The 20,193-nt window shown below is 41.6% G+C and overlaps 1 protein-coding gene across 1 annotated transcript in view; it reads right to left on the minus strand.

Annotated features, from left to right (window-relative positions):
* Nucleotides 1–19,897, minus strand: part of LOC123989554 (glutamate receptor ionotropic, NMDA 3B-like) — a 115,940-nt gene extending 96,043 nt beyond the window's left edge. The window contains exon 1 of the mRNA XM_046290649.1: nucleotides 19,231–19,897. Coding sequence (XP_046146605.1) covers nucleotides 19,231–19,683 — 453 coding nt within the window. The 5' untranslated portion in view covers nucleotides 19,684–19,897. The remainder of the gene's footprint in view (nucleotides 1–19,230) is intronic.
* Nucleotides 19,898–20,193: the final 296 nt, after the last annotated feature.

Consider the following 20,193-nt stretch of genomic DNA (forward strand, 5'->3'; position numbering starts at 1 on the left):
ATTAGTTCAATTGTACAGAGCTTTTCTTTCTTTTTTTTCTCTTCCTCATCTCCCGCCTCCACATCAACCCAGATATTATGGCTTAATATGCAGAGTGCATTAGCAAGCTTGCATTAACATTATAAACTGGGTGGTACAAGCCCTGAATGCTGATTGGCTGACAGCCGTGGTATATCAGACCGTATAACACGGGTATGACAAAACATTTACTTTTACTATAATTACATTCATAACCAGTTTATAATAGTAATAAGGCACCTTATTGTGGTTTGTGGTATATGGCCAATATATTATGGCTAAGGGCTGTGCCCAGGCACTCCGCATTGTGTCGTGCTTAAGAACAGCCCTTAGCTGTGGTATATTGGCCATATACCACACCTCCTTATGCCTGGTTGCTTAAATATACATACTACAGTAGCATGCTTTCATTAACAATATATTACAGTTCCTTCAGTGGAGAGAATTACCTTCCCTCAGCTCATTCCCATTTCAAACTATTAGGGGACTGAAGGACAAAGTCAACATCAATCATTATTGAGGTAATAAACAAAAAATAAGTTTTGTACAACTGATTAACAGAAGCATAGAGGTGACAATGTTAACGTTAAGGGTATTAGTCCTTTTAATCTCATGCTTGATCTATATATTACTAAATTAAACGTTGTGTAACCTCTGAGAGCATGCATTATTAATAAAACAGATTATATCAGAATTTTGAATATTCAATTTTGCATGAACCTACTGTATAGTTAATTGTTAAGAAATAATTATAAACCATTTGCAGACTCTTAATGTTAGCTTAATGTTACTTAATGTTAGGAATAACATCTTTTAAGATTATATCATACGTTATCTGCTAAATTAAATGTTTCAGAAATCTATTATAAGAGTATCCTAATACGCTGACTGTCAAATATCATTCAATTATATTGCCACTCAAGATTGGGAACTGTCTGGCACAAAATGGCTGGATGAACTTTAGATTTATCAGATAATTAATCAGATTGGTGAAAGGAAAGTATTGTATAAGAATATAGTTTCCTCCATTGCTAAATCGTAGCGTGAACAAGGTGATGACTGACACAGGTAGTTACAGTAGTAGTATACCCTTCAATAGCTGGATTTGTTTGCCGAAAATGTTTACATAGGATTAGAATTGACAGAAAATGAAAGTGGTCTGCTAATATCCCCATACTGTAGGCTTTGATTGTTCTTCGATCTGTTTAACTATCAGCTCAATTGACTGGATAAACACCAGGGAAAGGGGATACCTAGTCAGTTGCACAACTGATTGGATTCAACCAAAATGTGTCTTCCGCATTTAACCCAACCCCTCTGAATCAGAGTGGTGCGGGGGGCTGCCGTAATCGTCATCAGCGCCCAGGGAGCAGTTGTTGTAGGAGGTTAACTGCCTTGCTCAAGGGCAGAACGGGTTGGGCTCAATTCGAATTGAATGCAGTCAATTCAGGAAGTAAACTAAAATTACAATTCAATAATCAATAATGACTTCTCAATAAACTGAAAAGTAGAAGCTATTTATTTCAAAATATTTTACATTTCTGAGGGGGAGGGGGTCCTGGCTGAAGTACCTAGTCTATTTAAAGATCCCCACTTTAGCATTGATGGGGAAAATTGGACCTCTGGACCTCGTAATGTCTGGACAACGTTTAATTCAAGGGTTGGCATGGATGGTTGTTGCAGAGCAAATTCTGCAATAAACTCACCAAAGAGGGATTATTTAGATTATAGAGGAGGGCAAATGAGGTTGTGTCAAAAAAATGGTGGTCACGACCTTAACAAGAAGAGCTTAACACAACTACAGGTTGTACAATAACAAGGGCGCAGCGGCAAGGCTGCAGGAGAGTCTTTGGCAGGCGAACGAGCCGAATGCAGAATTCAGTGAGCGACGGTGCCTGCCAAAACGCTGTTTGCAGTCAGAGGGGAAGACAATGGATTAGCTCTGAAGTGAGATGCCAGCACACTCCATCTAGCCCTGGTGCTGGACTGGTCTCTCGTTCTCGCTGTGCTGCTTCATCCAACAACAAAAAACAGTCAGCTGAATTCATATGCAATGATGCAGAGTGGAGGGCTTCTAAGAGTAATGATAGGTCAATAGCCATGCTCTGTGAATCAGAAATAACACAGAGGGGTCTGACAGCATGACATCATATTGATTATATTCACTCACTGAGCCATATTGGGGCTCATTTCACAGTCTGACCTGACACCTTTATTTCCTGCACTTGTTTATATGGTTGTAATCGAATAGCGTCTTTGTGATCCATGTCGTCTTGGAAATGATACTGAGGCGTTCTTGCGAAAAAGTTGTGAAATTAATAGAAAATACAGATATATAAACATACAGATATACTCTGTGATGAAAAAAATCCACTGAGGGAACATTGGAATACGGGCAAATGAAGTACTTTTTTGGGACTGCGTTATAATCCAAGGCTGTTTATCTTGGCAAAGCGCAACAACAGTAGCCAAACAATACCGTGATTGAGTACAGTCTGCCTCTAATGTAAAAAAATAAAATAAATCACTCAACAAAAATAATATCTGCAATTCGAGCAATAACCAAAACAAACAGTAGTTATTCCAGAATGTCCCTGGAAAATTCTATGAATTACATGCTAAGCCACTGATATGAATCTCTTTTTAGTTAGATCTGAGATCAATGCAGCGTTAAGAACAACAAATGGGAGTATTGATTTTTTGGAAACAGCTGATACCATTTAGATCCGTATCAAAACTACAAAACTAGGCTTGATTTCAAGGCCTTGATTCCAATAGAAAAATGAATTTCCCTTCCTCTGACATGTTATTTCAAATGAATTCAAGTTTTGCCACAGTGTCAACATATGCTTTTACAAGCCAAACAGAAATTTTATGTGCAGTATTTTCATATTCCTACTACAGTGTATCAAATGTAATCGCTTAAAAATACATCTCTCAGCCATCACAGTTACTTACTACACATACATTTTCAGCACTGACATACATTGCATTGTGTACAGTACATCATTTGATATAGGTACGCTTATCCCTCTCAGCTAATTTGTTGGTTTAAAAAGCAATTCACAGAAACGCCCAGATGACGAACAGTACCAGTCAAAAGTTTGGACACACCTACTAATTCAAGGGTTTTTCTTCATTTTGATCATTTTCTACATTGTAAAATAATAGTGAAGACATCAAAACTATGAAATAACACATATGAGTAGGTGTCCAAACTTTTGACTGGTAGTGTATATTGGAGAATAATAGGGAATATAATAGTGGACCAGTCAAAAGTTGAATTAGTAGGTGTGTCCAAACTTTTGACTGGTACTTTCGTCAATAATAGTGAAGAGATCAAAACTATGAAATGACACATATGAGTAGGTGTCCAAACTTTTGCCTGCTACTGTATGTTGGACCAAGGGTGTTTTTTCAAGTCCAAATCCGAGTGGCAGTCCAGTGCCATTGCTCACTGGACTCATGCGTCACTGTCATTGTTAAATGGAGCCACTAGCCTGATGCCAAGACGGGCCAGATCCAGTTAGCTCTACTGCTGGCAGACTGTTGAGGGGGGAGGCAAACAATGATTAACAACCCTCGGTTTACAGCAGTATCATTACAAGATTATCTTAAAATAAACACACCTTTTTGTCACCAACACGGTCCCCTAGTCCGGTCTGCACCTCCAGCTTGTGTAACAGTGTTGCTTCTGTACCTCTCCTTGCCCCAACCTGGGCTTGAATCAGAGACCCTCTGAAAACATCAACAACTGCTTCCACGAAGTATCATTACCATCATTACCTGGGCCGGCAGCCTAGTGGTTAGAGCGTTGGGCCAGTAACTGAAAGGTTGGTGAATCGAATCCCTGAGTTGACAAGGTAAAAATCTGTCGTTCTGCCCCTGAACAAGGCAGTTAACCCACTGTTCCTAAGCTGTCTTTGTAAATAATAATTTGTTCTTAACGGACTTGCCTAGTTTAAAAAAATAATACCTATCGCTCCACAAAAGCCATGGGAACCAACTACTTCAAGGTCTCAGAGTGAGTGATGTCACCGATTGAAACGCTACTCGTGCGCATTGCAAACTAGCTAGCCACTTTACACTGGTTACACTCACCTCCCTTTGACCTCTTCCTTCTCTGCAGCAACCCCAGCAGCTGGGCAGAGCTCAACTGAGTGATCTGGATCAACAGCGTCAATGTAAGTGTTGCTTCTGTCCCTCTTCTCGCCCTAACCTGGGCGGACCATCCTCCTCAGTGAATTTCAGAAGAGACAAAAAATATTGAAACAATAAAAAGGTTATCCTTTTTTAGATAAAACTACACTAAATATATTCACGTCACCAAATAATTGATTAAAACATACTGTTTTGCAATGAATGTCTACAGTAGCCTTCTAGTAGCTAGCTATATTGACTATGACGTGTTAGCGTGTGCAAGGCGGTAATGAATGTGTCACTGTCTGTCACCTTGATTACTCCATTATTTTCTCTGGACCTGTAAACTTTCATTCGTAGGCTAGGTTGAAGCAACCTCCTGATGGTTATAGGGAACATTTGAGTATCAAGTAGTAGCCTAAACCTATCGATGTTACATTGAGCTGGTTTAATGGAATATGAATGACAGTCATAAAATATACTGCTGTAATAGAAATAAGACCATGCTCAAAATTGTCCTCCCTCATCGTAAATTACACTGGTGCTAAGTACTCTTGGCCATCAATGGCAATTGGTGTGTTTGAGCCCTAACAGACTGCCATTATGGTGAATCTGCGTTTGCATAATGAAGAGACAGGAAAGAGACTTATAAGATTTCTATGGTGAACAGTACGTGTATGTATGTGCTTTCTCCTAGAGGCAGAGCATGTGAGCAGAGTTGAGCGGTTAGAGCTTGTGTATTGCTCTGGTGCTCCGTCCTTTCCAACCGCTCTGCTAAAAATCGCTCTGTGCTCACAGCTTGTGTGCATATCACAGAAAAATACAAAATCGCTCCATTCACTAAAATCTCTAATTAACCAACACCCATCTATTTTTGTGATGACTTGGACCTACCATTTGGTTTTGAAGTATTGAAACCAAACCATATGGATTTGAATGAAAACTATTTGCATAAACATGAAAAGTGAATGTAAGAAGCGCACAATTTCAAATAGGCCACATGTCATATTAAACAGCATATAAACACTCTAAATAGGTTACATGTCATATTAAACAGCATATAAACACTCTAAATAGGTTACATGTCATATTAAACAGCATATAAACACTCTAAATAGGTTACATGTCATATTAAACAGCATATAAACACTCTAAATAGGTTACATGTCATATTAAACAGCATATAAACACTCTAAATAGGCCACATGTCATATTAAACAGCATATAAACACTCTAAATAGGTTACATGTCATATTAAACAGCATATAAACACTCTAAATAGGTTACATGTCATATTAAACAGCATATAAACATTAAATAGTCAGGAGCTAGACAGGGAGCCTAAAGTTAATTATTTAGGCTATTTAATTTCAATTATTTCAAGGCTATGGCCTACAAAGAAAAACAAGCATTTGTGAGTGCGACACAATAGGCTGGTAGGGACATAAAGAGCTCAGCATTTAAACAACATTTAATCATATTAAATCAGCAGTCAATAAATTGAGCACATAGACTGTGACTAACTTAGAATGAAATTCAAATTAAACAAAAAATTACTTAATTGCCTTTGAATTCATTTTTAAAATTCATTTTTAGAAATATGAGTTTGGACAGTCTGTGGCTTCAGGCTTTATCTGGAAATGTGCATGTACACTCTGGCCCAGCTAATGTTGCTAGCTTCAATTTTGATGTGTGCTCTGTTATCTGTTTCACTGATTTCTGCTCTCGTAAAAGCCTGGGTTTTCTGCACGTTAACAATAGAAGCTTATTACCTAAATCGATCAATTGGAAGTGTGGTTTCACAGCTCCAATTCACCAAGTCTGTCCCCAAACAATTTGATTTGCTGGTTTTAAGCATTAAACTTTCAAATAGCTCTTTGTTGACTGTTGCTGGGCATTATCATCCTCCATCAGCACCGGCCTGTACCCTACCTGCCCCAAGCTTATCCCTGCTCCCTTAAACTAAGTCTGAATTCGTCCTGCTAGGTGACCTAAACTGGGACATGCTTTATCCACCTGAAACAATGGGACTCCCTAAATCTTTCTCAGATTATTACCAATCCCACAAGGTATGACTCCAAACACCCAGAAAAGGCTACTCTCCTCGACGTTATCCTCAAAAATAATCCTGATAGGTATCAGTCTGGTGTTTTCTGTAATGACCTTAGTGATCACTGTTTAACAGCCTGTGTTCGTAATGGCTGCTCAGTGAAAGACCTGTCCTGATTTGTCATAGACGCTTGCTAATAAACATTCATGAGCAAGCTTTCCTTCATGAACTGGCCTCTGTAAATTGGTATAGAATCAGCTTGATCCCCTCTGTCGAAGACTCTTGGACCTTCTTTTTTTTATACCTTCAGTGGTATTGTTAACAAACACGCCCCCATAAAGAAAATGAGAATGAAAAACAGATGCAGCCCCTGGTTCGACCGTGATCTTACAGAGTTATTCCACCTCAAAAAAAATGCATTTGGCGAAAGGCTTGGCACACGCAAACTCAGGCTGACTGGCTCTGGTACAGGCAAATGAGAATAAGTGCACTCAGGCTATCCAGAAGGCCAAAGTTTTACTTTAAGGAGCAGTTCACTCTTTGTGGGTCTAACCCCAAGAAGTTCTGGAAAACAGCTAAAGACCTGGAGAATAAACCCTCTTCCTCACAGCTGCCCATGTCCCTTAAAGTTGATGATGTGGCTATTACTGACAAGAAACACATGGCTGAGCTTTTTAATCACCACTTCGTTAAGTCAGGATTCCTATTTGAGTAAGCCATGCCTCCTTGCCTGTCCAACATTTCCTCATCTCCCACCCCTTCTAATGCGACTAGCCCCGATGATCCTCCCTCTTTTTCCCCTGCCCAGCTACAAAGTTTCACCCTGCAGGTGGTCACTGAGTCCGAGGTGCTAAAGGCGCTCCTTAAACTTGACCCCAAAAAAACATCTGGGTCAGATGGTTTAGAACCTTTCTTCTTTAAGGTTGCAGCCCCTATAATCACCAAGCCTATCTCTGACCTTTTTAACCTGTCTCTTCTCTCTGGGTAGGTTCCCATTGTTTGGAAGGCAGCCACAGTTCGTCCTTTATTTAAAGGGGGAGCTCAAGCTGATCCTAAATGTTATAGGCATATTTCTATTTTGCCCTGTTTATCAAAAGTGTTGGAAAAACTTGTCAATAATCAACTGACTGGCTTTCTTGATGTCTATAGTATTCTCTCTGGTATGCAATCTGGTTTCCGCTCAGGTTATGGATGTGCCACTGCAACCTTAAAGATCCTCAATGATGTCACCATTGCCCTTAAATCTAAGCAATGTTGTGCTGCTATTTTTAATGACTTAGCCAAAGCTTTTGATACGGTAGACAATTCCATTCTTGTGGGCCAGCTAAGGGGTATTGGTGTCTCTGAGGGGTCTTTGGCCTGGTTTGCTAGCTACCTCTCTCAAAGAGTGCTGTGTATAAAGTCAGAAAATCTGCTGTCTCAGCTACTGCCTGTCACCAAGGGAGTACCCCAAGGCTCGATCCTAGGCCCCACACTCTTCTCAATTTACATCAGCAATATAGCTCAGGCAGTAGGAAGCTCTCTCATCCATTTATATGCAGATGATACGGTCTTATACTCAGCTGGCCCCTCCCCTGTGTTAAACGCTCTACAAAAAAGCTTTCTTAGTGTCCAACAAGCTTTCTCTGCCCTTAACCTTGTTCTGAACACCTCCAAAACAAACGTCATGTGGTTTGGTAAGAAGAATGCCCCTCTCCCCACAGGTGTGATTACTACCTCTGATGGTTTAGAGCTTGAGGTAGTCACCTCATACAAGTACTTGGGAGTATGGCTAGACTGAACACTGATTTTCTCTCAGCACATATCAAAGCTGCAGGCTAAGGTTAAATCTAGACTTGGTTTCCTCTGTCGTAATTGCTCCTCTTTCACCCCAGCTGCCAAACTAACGCTGATTCAGATGACCATCCTACACATGCTAGATTACGGAGACCTACTTTATAGATAGGCAGGTAAGGGTGCTCTCGAGCGGCTAGATGTTATTTTCCATTAGGCCATCATATTTGCCACCAATGCTCCTTATAGGACACATCACATCACTTCTGTAAACTAGTCATCTCTGTATACCCATCGCCAGACCCACTGGTTGATGCTTATTTATAAAAACACTCTTAGGCCTCACTCCTCCCTATTTGAGATACCTACTGCAGCCCTCATCCTCCACATACAACACCCGTTCTGCCAGTCACATTCTGTTAAATGTCCCCAAAGCACACATATACCTGGGTCGCTCGTCTTTTCAGTTCGCTGCAGCCAGCGACTGGAAACAAGCCGCAACAAACACTCAAACTGGACAGTTTTATCTCAATCTCTTCATTAAAATACTTAATCATGGACACTCTTACTGACAGTGTGGCTGCTTTGAGCGATGTATTGTTGTCTCTAACTTCTTGCCCTTTGTGATGTTGGCTGTGCCCAATAATGTTTGTACCATGTTGTGCGCTGCTACCATGTTGTGCTGCTGCCATGTTGTGTTGCTACAGTACCATGTTGTTGTCATGTTGTGTTGCTACCATGCTGTGTTGTCATGTGTTGCTGCCATGCTATGTTGTTGTCTTAGGTCTCTCTTTATGTAGTGTTGTGTTGTCTCTCTTGTAGTGATGTGTTTTGTCCTATATTTTTTGTTTAATTTCTTTTTCTTTTTAATCACAGTCCCCGTCCCCGCAGGAGGCCTTTTTCTTTTTGATAGGCCGTCATTGTAAATAAGAATTTGTAATGTTTTTTTTAAAGCTTGATGGTGCCTGGAGAGCGGGACAGCAGCGGAGAATACCCTCTACACACTTGCATAGCCACTGAGGATGCTAAACACCCTTTTGATCACTCTTGAAAGGCTGGGCAGAGATGCAGAGTTTTTATTTATTTTTCTATCGGTACAGTAGGCCTAAAGGTTTTTAGGCAAAACAACCTAATCAAAGCGGAAAGCTCCTTGAACGTGGGAATATACTAGACCTATTGGACCAAAATCAATTAAGGCCTATTGTATAGATAATAGAACAAAAATGAATGAAAGGTTAAAGAGATCAGATTTTTAGTTCATGAATACTTTGCTACAATGACGCATTTAGTTATCTACCCACCTCGTTCCTTTCTTTTAACATGTGTACGTAGTAAGTACACCATCATGTTTTCAGGATATGTGTCTTTTCAGATTCAACAATGATTATTTAGTTGTGGACACTACATCACCACACTCCCTCTCTTGGTCCTCATCTTTGTAAGTCACCTTGATTTAGCACCTGTGTGTTTTATCAGTTTCTTTATGAAAATATTCAGCGAACTCCATGACAGTAGCTAAAGCAAGGGGCTAAAGCAGCACACAAGTAGGCTACAAATGCATGCTGGGCCGGGCATGTCCTGAGCTCGTGGAGTGAGTGCCACTGGAGCAAATTGGTACAGACGAAAAGGCCGACGCTCCAGCTTTTAGGAATCTTACTCCGCGCACCAGTCAAATTGGGAACGCTCCGCTCCTCGCTCCAGCTCCGTTCCTCATGCCAGCTCCATTCCAGCTCCGCTCCACTCACATACTCTGCCTGGAGGAAAGGGAAATGGATCTACTGTATATGTCAGCATATTCTGAATCCCATTTCTCATGTTTTCTAACACCCATCCCTGAGGTCTGTTAAAGCCTCTTAGTGTGAACAGCAACGCCTCTTATTGGTGGGGGAAATAGCAAACAGAAATAGGTCAAAGTTCAGATGCTGCCCAAATAGGAATGCGCCTCTGAAACGAATAGAAGAATCAGGGGTGTCAAACCAGATCCCTTCTCTTTACTCACCTTTGCTAGACATTTGTGAACCAAATCCCCTTTGATGACTCATCTCCTCTAGTTCTGCTGTGGCAAAGTCTTGGGGAAGGGGGAGTTTTAATCGTCTTGCTCCCTGCCCTTTGTCCCTTGAGCGGAAACTGGACCCGCGGTATGAAAGGAAGGCCTCTATCTGTGGTGCTCAGGAGTCTACTGACTCAGACCTTTTTCCTCTAATGCACTGGCCTGCCTTGACTTCCACCACTGCAAGCCCAACTTCTGCTGCTGACAGCAAAGCCCGGATTGGGCGGTAAAGAAACACATTGACACAAAAGAGCTTTCACACCAGAGCTTTACCCCTTATTTAACAAAGCAGTCAAGCATCTCACTAAAGATAATCCCAATTAAATGTTACACCCAAGTAAGTTGCATAAGGAGGAAAGTTAACCTCTCTGAAAGTTGTGCCTTTGCCCTCTATCATTGGGATGGAGCAAGATATTTATTTGAACCCTCAGGCAAAATCCATTTCTCTCCAATATGTGTTTCTCTGCAAACTCATCTGTAAACATTTCTCTGGGGCAGACGATTCATTAAGCGTAACGACCTACTGAGAAAATGCCTAGTGCTGAACCACTGAGAAATACGATTCAATGAGATTCTAGAATTATGAAGCGAAGGGGGGCAAATTGCTGAATATTTCTGAGAATCATTCCACTTGGCCCAACCGCAGCAGAAAAAGGCACCATGACAGTTAATGTCTCAGGAGTTCTCAAATGAGAACATGGCATGATTACTGTTAATGCTGTTTGCATTAGAGGTACATCACAGCTTGGTATTTTAATCTTGAAAAAAGGGGCTCCCGAGTGGCTCAGCGGTCTAAGGCACTGCATCTCAGTGCTAGAGGTGTCTCTACAGACCCTGGTTCGATTCCAGGCTGTATCACAACCAGCTGTGATTGGGAGTCCCGTAGGGCGGCGCACAATTGGCCCAGCGTTGCCCGGGTTTGGCTGGGGTAGGCGGTCATTGTAAATAAGAATTTGTTCTTAACTGACTTGCCTAGTTAAATAAAAGCTCAATTTAAAAAATAATAGGACTTGGTACCTACTGTGATATTAGCTTAATCATTGTGCAATATTAACAAACCATTTATAACCAACACATAAAACTGGCAAAGTTAATTGCCTGTCAAACTCACTATGACCATTTCCATTGAGCAAATAATTAGGGGTTTAGCTCTATAGTTAATAGCAGCCACAATCATGTCTGCTTGCCACAAACAACAGCAAATCTTCAAACAGATTTTTGATAGCGATTCACTTTTAAAGCTTCGAAACAGGCTGCGCCTCACATCTCAAGTGATGATTGGTTCATTTATAAGCACGCTTGCATTACAAGTGCAGTCGGCAAACTCGCCCGGGAAAGCAAAGTATGACAATCTCAGTTTGCAAGACCTCACCATGCTTGTTAAAGCAAACATTTCACCAGAACAGCAGGGACCATCTTTCAGCTTAATCCACTCACAGAGCCCATAGTTCTATCTCAGTGTCTGATCTAAAGTAGACTCGGCTCTAGGCACTAATATGCATCTCAAAGGAGCTGGAAGCCAGCCAATCCCCCTTTCTAATAAGGCATTGTGTTCTACAAGCCCTCTATATTACTCACTGTCATCAATTTTTTGTTACACAACATGCGTCACAGTGCAGACCAATGAGAGCTTTTAGACTGATTGGCAGATTGAAGAAGGCAAGGGAGAGGAACTTTATTGTGTCTAAGATTCCCATCTCTGCTCTTCCCCATGCATGTAATGCCATTCCCATACCAGCATCACACATTTTACAGGATTGAAAGGCTCTTTGTGTCGCCTTTATATTGTGTGAAACGCAATGTATACAATATTGAACATAGCATATGACCTACATAAAACTATGACATGTAGACATTGAATAAATGATATCCTGGCACAGGGATCGTCCTATTTTTCAAAGTCATTTTAGATGCAGAGTAAGACATCAAAGGCCATGTCATTAACCCATCAGTGTTTCCCAACTCCTCCAGTACCCCCCAAAGCGCATGTTTTTTGTTTGTTGCAGCCCTGGACAAGCACATGTGATTCTATTTGTGTCTAAGTGTCTTTGTCCGGGGCGACAACACATTTAGTTTTATTGCACTTCCCACATGCATTACAACAAAATGTATGGGCAAAACAACCTGGCTAAACAACGTTAGCTGACATGGGCTAGTTGATCTGTACATTTCTGAGAAGTTATAAATATCTCTCCTAGTGGAGCTAATGGACTCATCAGGGCCTTAGATAAACTCTACATATCGGTATCGGACGATAATTCCACCGGTAACCGATATTCAATAGAATGAAAAAAGAGAACCTCATGCTTATCTGTACACTTGCAGCCATTCTCATGATATGTCATTAATTTCACAATGTAAGAAATCAACACTTGAAGCATGCAGTATTTCTTCGACAATTGCTCTTTTGGATAGCAATGTACGAGAATTCAGAGTGGAAAAATGTAACGTATTAATTTCCCCTGCGTAAAACAGTACCGGTACATTAGCAGATATCGGTATTGGTAAGTTTTGTCCCCCCCCAAAAATCGGAATTTGGACCCCCAAAAACATATTGGTCGGGTTCTAGACATGACTCCTGCAATACTACTCATGTAAGTTCATGGCACATTTCTGAACACTGTCATGACACAGAGGGATTTACTGGGCAGTTGACTTCTTGGCTATCCATGAAGGTGTGGCCATTAATGCCCACTGCTGTGTGTCATGACACAGAGGGATTTACTGGGCAGTTGACTTCTTGGCTATCCATGAAGGTGTGGCCATTAATGCCCACTGCTGTGTGTCATGACACAGAGGGATTTACTGGGCAGTTGACTTCTTGGCTATCCATGAAGGTGTGGCCATTAATGCCCACTGCTGTGTGTCATGACACAGAGGGATTTACTGGGCAGTTGACTTCTTGGCTATCCATGAAGGTGTGGCCATTAATGCCCACTGCTGTGTGTCATGACACAGAGGGATTTACTGGGCAGTTGACTTGTTGGCTATCCATGAAGGTGTGGCCATTAATGCCCACTGCTGTGTGTCATGACACAGAGGGATTTACTGGGCAGTTGACTTGTTGGCTATCCATGAAGGTGTGGCCATTAATGCCCACTGCTGTGTGTCATGACACAGAGGGATTTACTGGGCAGTTGACTTGTTGGCTATCCATGAAGGTGTGGCCATTAATGCCCACTGCTGTGTGTCATGACACAGAGGGATTTACTGGGCAGTTGACTTCTTGGCTATCCATGAAGGTGTGGCCATTAATGCCCACTGCTGTGTGTCATGACACAGAGGGATTTACTGGGCAGTTGACTTCTTGGCTATCCATGAAGGTGTGGCCATTAATGCCCACTGCTGTGTGTCATGACACAGAGGGATTTACTGGGCAGTTGACTTCTTGGCTATCCATGAAGTTGTGGCCATTAATGCCCACTGCTGTGTGTCATGACACAGAGGGATTTACTGGGCAGTTGACTTCTTGGCTATCCATGAAGGTGTGGCCATTAATGCCCACTGCTGTGTGTCATGACACAGAGGGATTTACTGGGCAGTTGACTTCTTGGCTATCCATGAAGGTGTGGCCATTAATGCCCACTGCTGTGTGTCATGACACAGAGGGATTTACTGGGCAGTTGACTTCTTGGCTATCCATGAAGTTGTGGCCATTAATGCCCACTGCTGTGTGTCATGACACAGGGGGATTTACTGGGCAGTTGACTTGTTGGCTATCCATGAAGGTGTGGCCATTAATGCCCACTGCTGTGTGTCATGACACAGAGGGATTTACTGGGCAGTTGATTTGTTGGCTATCCATGAAGGTGTGGCCATTAATGCCCACTGCTGTGTGTCATGACACAGAGGGATTTACTGGGCAGTTGACTTGTTGGCTATCCATGAAGGTGTGGCCATTAATGCCCACTGCTGTGTGTCATGACATTGAAAAATTGTTGTCATGAATGATTCTGACACGTTTCATGTCCTGCTGATCATAGCATTATGAGGCAGAATCTAGTGAATTGGTATTAAACACTCCAGGTGGGTGGACTGTGTGTGAGTTCCGCCTCCCATCTCTTTCCCCATTCAGTCAAGTGATAATTTAAAAGTCAGTTAAGGAACCCTCCAAAGCGATTTTAATGGGCAGACATTAAACAAGACAAATGTGTGCTCTTTTCCCTCCCTGCACTAAGATTTAGTGTGTGATTTTTTTCCTTTAAATATGTTAGAGTACCTTCCTTGTGATATAAGCCGTCTGAAACTGGTAAGGCCTGTACAGCACATGAAGACACACTGACGTAGCAACTACGCACATGTCATGACAGGAGCATCAACAGCTGAAATACAAGCACACACAATCCCGTGGCCTGCCACCAGATCAACTGTAATGTCGTTCTTCGTTTGTCGAAAGAGAGTCGGACCGAAATGCAGCGTGGTTGTCACTCATGTTCTTTAATGAATGAAATGACGATACATGAAAATAACGTAATATACAAAATACAAAACAACAAACGGAACGCGAAACCTATTACAGCCTATCTGGTGAACACTACACAGAGACAGGAACAATCACCCATGAAATACAAAGCGAAACTCAGGCTACCTAAATACGGTTCCCAATCAGAGACAACGAGAATCACCTGACTCTGATTGAGAACCGCCTCAGGCAGCCAAGCCTATACAACACCCCTAATCAGCCGCGATCCCAAATACTACAAACCCCAATACGAACAATACAATAACCCCATGTCACACCCTGGCCTGAACAAATAATTAAAGAAAACACAAAATACTAAGACCAAGGCGTGACATCAACTGACAAACACCAACTGACAAATCAAATTGTATTTGTCTCATGCGCCGAATACAACAGGTTCACCTTACAGTGAAATTCTTACTTACAAGCCCTTAACCAACAATGCTTTAAGAAGATCATAAAAAAGTGTTATTAAGTAAAAAAATAAATAAGTAAAACATTTTAAATAAAAGTAACAAATAATTAAACAGCAGCAGTAAAATAACAATAGCGAGGCTATATACAGGGGGTACCGGTACAGAGTCAGTGTGTAACGGCATTCCTCTTCCTCGTCTGAGGAGGAGTAGCGAGAAGGATCGGAGGACCAATGCGCGGCGTGGTAAGTGTCCATAATGTTTATTTAAAGACATAAACTGAACACTACAAAACAATAAACGTGAAACGAACGAAACAGTACCGTGTGGCAACAAACAATTCACACGGAAACAAACACCCACAACTCAAAAGTGAAACCCAGGCTACCTAAGTATGATTCTCAATCAAAGACAACTAACAACACCTGCCTCCGATTGAGAACCAAAACCACAACATAGATAAACACACATAGATTGCCCACCCCAACTCACGCCCTGACCGTACTAAATAAAGTCAAAACAAAGGAAATAAAGGTCAGAACGTGACACAGTGTGCGGGGGTACCGATTAGTCGAGGTAATTGAGGTAATATGTACACTAATGTTCAAAAGTTTGGGGTCACTTAGAAATGTCCTTGTTTTTGAAAGAAAAGCTATTTTTTTTGTCCAATAAATTAGCATCAAATTGATCAGAAATACAGTGTAGACATTGTTAATGTTTTAAATGACCTCTGTCCAGTGTCTGTGTTCTTTTGCCCATCTCAATCTTTTTTTAAATTATTGGCCAGTCTGAAATATGGCTTTTTCTTTGCAACTCTGCCTAGAAGGCTAGCATCCCGGAGTCGCCTCTTCACTGTTGACGTTGAGACTGGTGTTTTGCGGGTACTATTTAATGAAGCTGCCAGTTGAGGACTTGTGAGCCATCTGTTTCTCAAACTAGACACTCTAATGTACTTGTCCTCTTGCTCAATTGTGCACCGGGGACTCCCACTCTTTCTATTCTTGTTAGAGACAATTTGTGCTGTTCTGTGGAGGGAGTAGTACACAGCGTTGTACGAGATGTTCAGTTTCTTGGCAATTTCTCGCAAGCCTTCATTTCTCAGAACAACTATAGACTGACGAGCTTCAGAAGAAAGGTCTTTGTTTCTGGCCATTTTGAGCCTGCAATCGAACCCACAAATGCTGATGCCCCAGATGCTCAACTAGTCTAAAGAAGGTCAGTTTTGTTGCTTTTTTAATCAGAACAACAGTTTTTTTTAACCTTTATTTCACTAGCCAAGTCAGTTAAGAACAAATTCTTATTTTCAATGATGGCCTAGGAACAGTGGGTTAACTGCCTGTTCAGGGGCAGAACGACAGATTTTGTACCTTGTCAGCTTGGGGATTTGAACTTGCAACCTTTCGGTTACTAGTCCAATGCTCTAACCACTAGGCTAACCTGCCGCCGCAGTTGTCAGCTGTGCTAACATAATTGCAAAAGAGTTTCTAATGATCAATTATCCTTTTAAAATTATAAACTTGGATTAGCTAAAACAACGTGCCATTGGATCACAGGAGTGATGGTTGCTGATAATGGACCTCTGTACGCTTATGTAGATATTCCATTTGAAAAAATCAGCCGTTTCCAGCTACAGTAGTCATTTACAACATTAAGATGGCTACACTGTATTTCTGATCAATTTGATGCTATTTTAACAGACAAAAAACTTGATTTTCCTTATTAAAAAACAAGGACATTTCTAAGTGACCCCACACTTTTGAACGGTAGTGTACATGTAGGTAGAGTTAAAGTGACTATGCATAGATAATAAACAGCGAGTAGCAGCAGGGTAAAAGAGTGGTCTGTGTAGCCCTTTAATTAGCTGTTCAGGAGTCTTATGGCTTGGAGGTAGAAGCTGTTAAGAAGCCTTTTGGACCTAGACTTGGCTCTCCAGTACCGCTTGCCATGCGGTAGCAGAGAGAACAGTCTATGACTAGTGGAGGGTGGAGGCACAGACATACAGCTAAAGGTGAGCTTTTATCTAGAATCCTTATTTGCTACATCCACTTTGGGACTTAAAATTAAGCAAATACCCATTGAATCTTGAAGAATATAACTTAATATAAATGCGTGATGAGCTTAGTTCAACTGTCGTACCCCATCAGAACCCAAAATAAAAGCTTGTTTTACACCAATGTTTGCAAATAATATAAATGTAAACAAATACTATCTAGCCTCAAAACAGGGTTAAAACTATAATTTTGATATCAATGATGGTCAGTCCTTGCATCCATAGCTGTCTGTGAATTTGAGAGTGGTTACAGGCCCATCCCTCAGCTTTTTACCTAAACAGAGGCAGGTTAAACAGAGGCGGGTTTCATAAAGTTGCTTTCCCTCCTCTCCTTTATCTGCACTGATATGAAAAAGCAGGATAGGTGGAAGCAACATGGAGGACACTTACTGCCCATTTGCGTAGACAGCTGTTCAGTTCTTTCATGTTAGTGCCGATAAGGAAAAAAGGGAAGCATCCATTGACGAGAGAGAAACCGAGAGACAGAGAGAGACAATGAGAGGGTGACAGACCGACAGACAGAAAGAGACAGAGAACAACCATACGAGAGCCACAGCTAGAGACTCCTGCTGCAACTGCCAGAGTGAGCTCTCTGAGAAATCATGCTATGGCAGGCTGCCTGACTGACTGGCTGACTGACTGCGGTGGCTCAGCTGGTGGTGTGGGACTGTCACCATTATTCAGGAGTATCTTAAACCTGGGACAGGTGCATTAGATACAGCATGACAGGTCTGCAGGGTCAGACAGAGACTGCCAGAGCCCAGCCAAACCCCCTGTCATCTCATGCGGTGCTGATCAAACTCTCTGAAAGACAGGGCAGGATGCAACATTAGCCATTGTTGTGGTGTGATCTTGATTTTGATGGCAAAATGAATACAAAATGAGACAAGAGTGCAAGCTTTCAATCAGTATAGGCATACTGTAACTGCACTTCTCAGTTTTGTGTCTCAAACTCTAACCCCTGCCTAGCTTTCTCTCTCAGATTTGAGGGAAAGCTCTCCCCAAGAATTCCCGAGCTTGCAGTGATCAAAAGGAATCTTATCATTTGCAAGATGTATGTGCGAATCGTCTCCCTTGCATGCCAAGGGAAATAGCAATACTAACTCCACTTACACTGGGAAATCATACATATTTTCAGAGACATTTTGAATGAAAGATGGTGAAATTCTCTCAAGTACACGGCCTTGTCCCTTATCAACAAGGCGAATGAACAATGTCATGGTCTCTCTAGAAGTTACCGATATGCAACATTTTGAGGGAAATCATTGCGGAGCCTTTTTACCATGACAGTCACGTTGCTTCAAATTGCTCCGAAGTCACTGACGTTCTATAATATGCAGATGGAAGTGTGTGTAGGTAGGTAAAAAAAAGTCATTGTCAAGTCATTGTGAAAATAAGAATTTGTTCTTAACTGACTTGCCTAGTTAAATAAAGCTAAAATAAAAAATTAATTGTCATATGTAAAAATGTAGAAGGCTAATCTAGGTTTTAGAAGAAAACAAAAACAAATACTCTGCCTTCGGATGACGCCTCTTGTGTTGCAATAATATGCTGATTAGCTGTCGCTCATTCCATGTCACCAAGAAGATTCATATAGGGCGAATCAATAACCATTACTAGTGAGTCTGCGGTGGACAACAGCATTTCACACAGCACAATGAGCACATAATCAATCACATTATGGCCCAAATGCAAACATATACATTGGCAATGTATTCTGCTCACTTATAAATGAGAAACGAATGGCTTCAGGACGGAATGGAAAGTATAGCCTATGATGGAAATCGTTTTTGGATTACAACCAGTGCCCTCTCGCACAGTGCTCTACCGCGACAGACCTTGTATGTGATCAGTTCAACAATTTCACCTACTTTTGAATAAAATCTCCCTTGAAAACAAAATGTCAGATTCAGAGGGAAAATGTCATATTATAAGGACCAAAACCCTGACACTGGGGGTAGAAATCGAAAAAGGCAAGTTGGAGAGACAAAATAGTGGCTACTCGGCATAAGACTACTGCAACTGCATTCACGTGCTCTTTTCATAATATATATATATCCACACATGTATTATATAAAGCTAGATCTCCAGAAAACCCTGTTAACTGCACATACTACCCTAGTTTTCGATTGGGGGGTGAATGCTGCGCGACACTTTTTGCGCACACTGGCACAACATAACGCACAGATAGACATATGAATTGCCAAAGTTACCTGACAACAAACACTGTATAGACAACTTAATCTGTGACAAAACTGCATGTAAATGCCTTACCTGTGTTTTCAGAGGCTCTCCGTATTCAATGATGCTTATAAAAGGTATTTCCAAAAATGAAGCCATAAATTCCACTTGTACGATCTCTTCCTGGGTCTGGGGGAAGGCGAGCACAGCGGAGACCCCCTGAACAACGATAGCCTGACAAACACACCTGAAAAGGGACTCGGGGTCTCCTTTTGCTGGCTCTTGGGGAACCACTTCCAGGCTCAGGTTGAAAGGTAGAAAGTTGTCCCCAGTTTGAGCGAGACCGGCGAGGGCGCGGTTCAGGGCAGCCTGCACCCTGGCCGTCTGGCGGGTGGGCAGAAGGGCACCAAGGCGCACGGTGTTTCCTATCTGCGCCAGAATGTGACACGGCTGGGGATGGAGGTGACAAGGGTCGATGTAGAACTGTAGAATGACTTGGAATCCGAAGTAAAAGTATGCCAATAATCTTGAGAAGATTAAATTCATCCTGCTGCGCTCTCAAACAGAATGAGGTATTGTCAGAAGATAGCATCGCTTGCCTTTATTTCCTTCTTCCTTTTTCTTTGCTGTATGGTCCTTTATTCCTTTTGTTGACGATTATATGACCAGTGATCTATAGATGGAGTTACATTGAGAATGTGTGACTAGGAGAAGGGGAGGGAGTGCACGATGGAAAGGCGGAGATACCACTGGACTGTCATCCTCGGAGAACACTAGCGGAACAGCAGTTGCGAGGCGGGAGTATTGGAAGGGTTATTGGCAAATGAAGACACCTACGTGTTGCCAACATGAAGACAATGCTAACATTTGTTTATTTCGAACTTGTACTTTTTTACTTACTAGCTTTAGTAAAAAGGGAAACCACCTCATTAAATAACTCTCATTAACCAGATGTATAATAAACAGTATTTGTGAAAAAGATTTGGGGTGGCATTAATTTAATACATCAACCTGAAACTGTTTCTCTCAATTCCAAATGTATTTACACAAATGCCT

The sequence above is a fragment of the Oncorhynchus gorbuscha genome, linkage group LG02, assembly GCF_021184085.1.
Source record: "Oncorhynchus gorbuscha isolate QuinsamMale2020 ecotype Even-year linkage group LG02, OgorEven_v1.0, whole genome shotgun sequence".
In the NCBI taxonomy this organism is placed as follows: domain Eukaryota; kingdom Metazoa; phylum Chordata; class Actinopteri; order Salmoniformes; family Salmonidae; genus Oncorhynchus; species Oncorhynchus gorbuscha.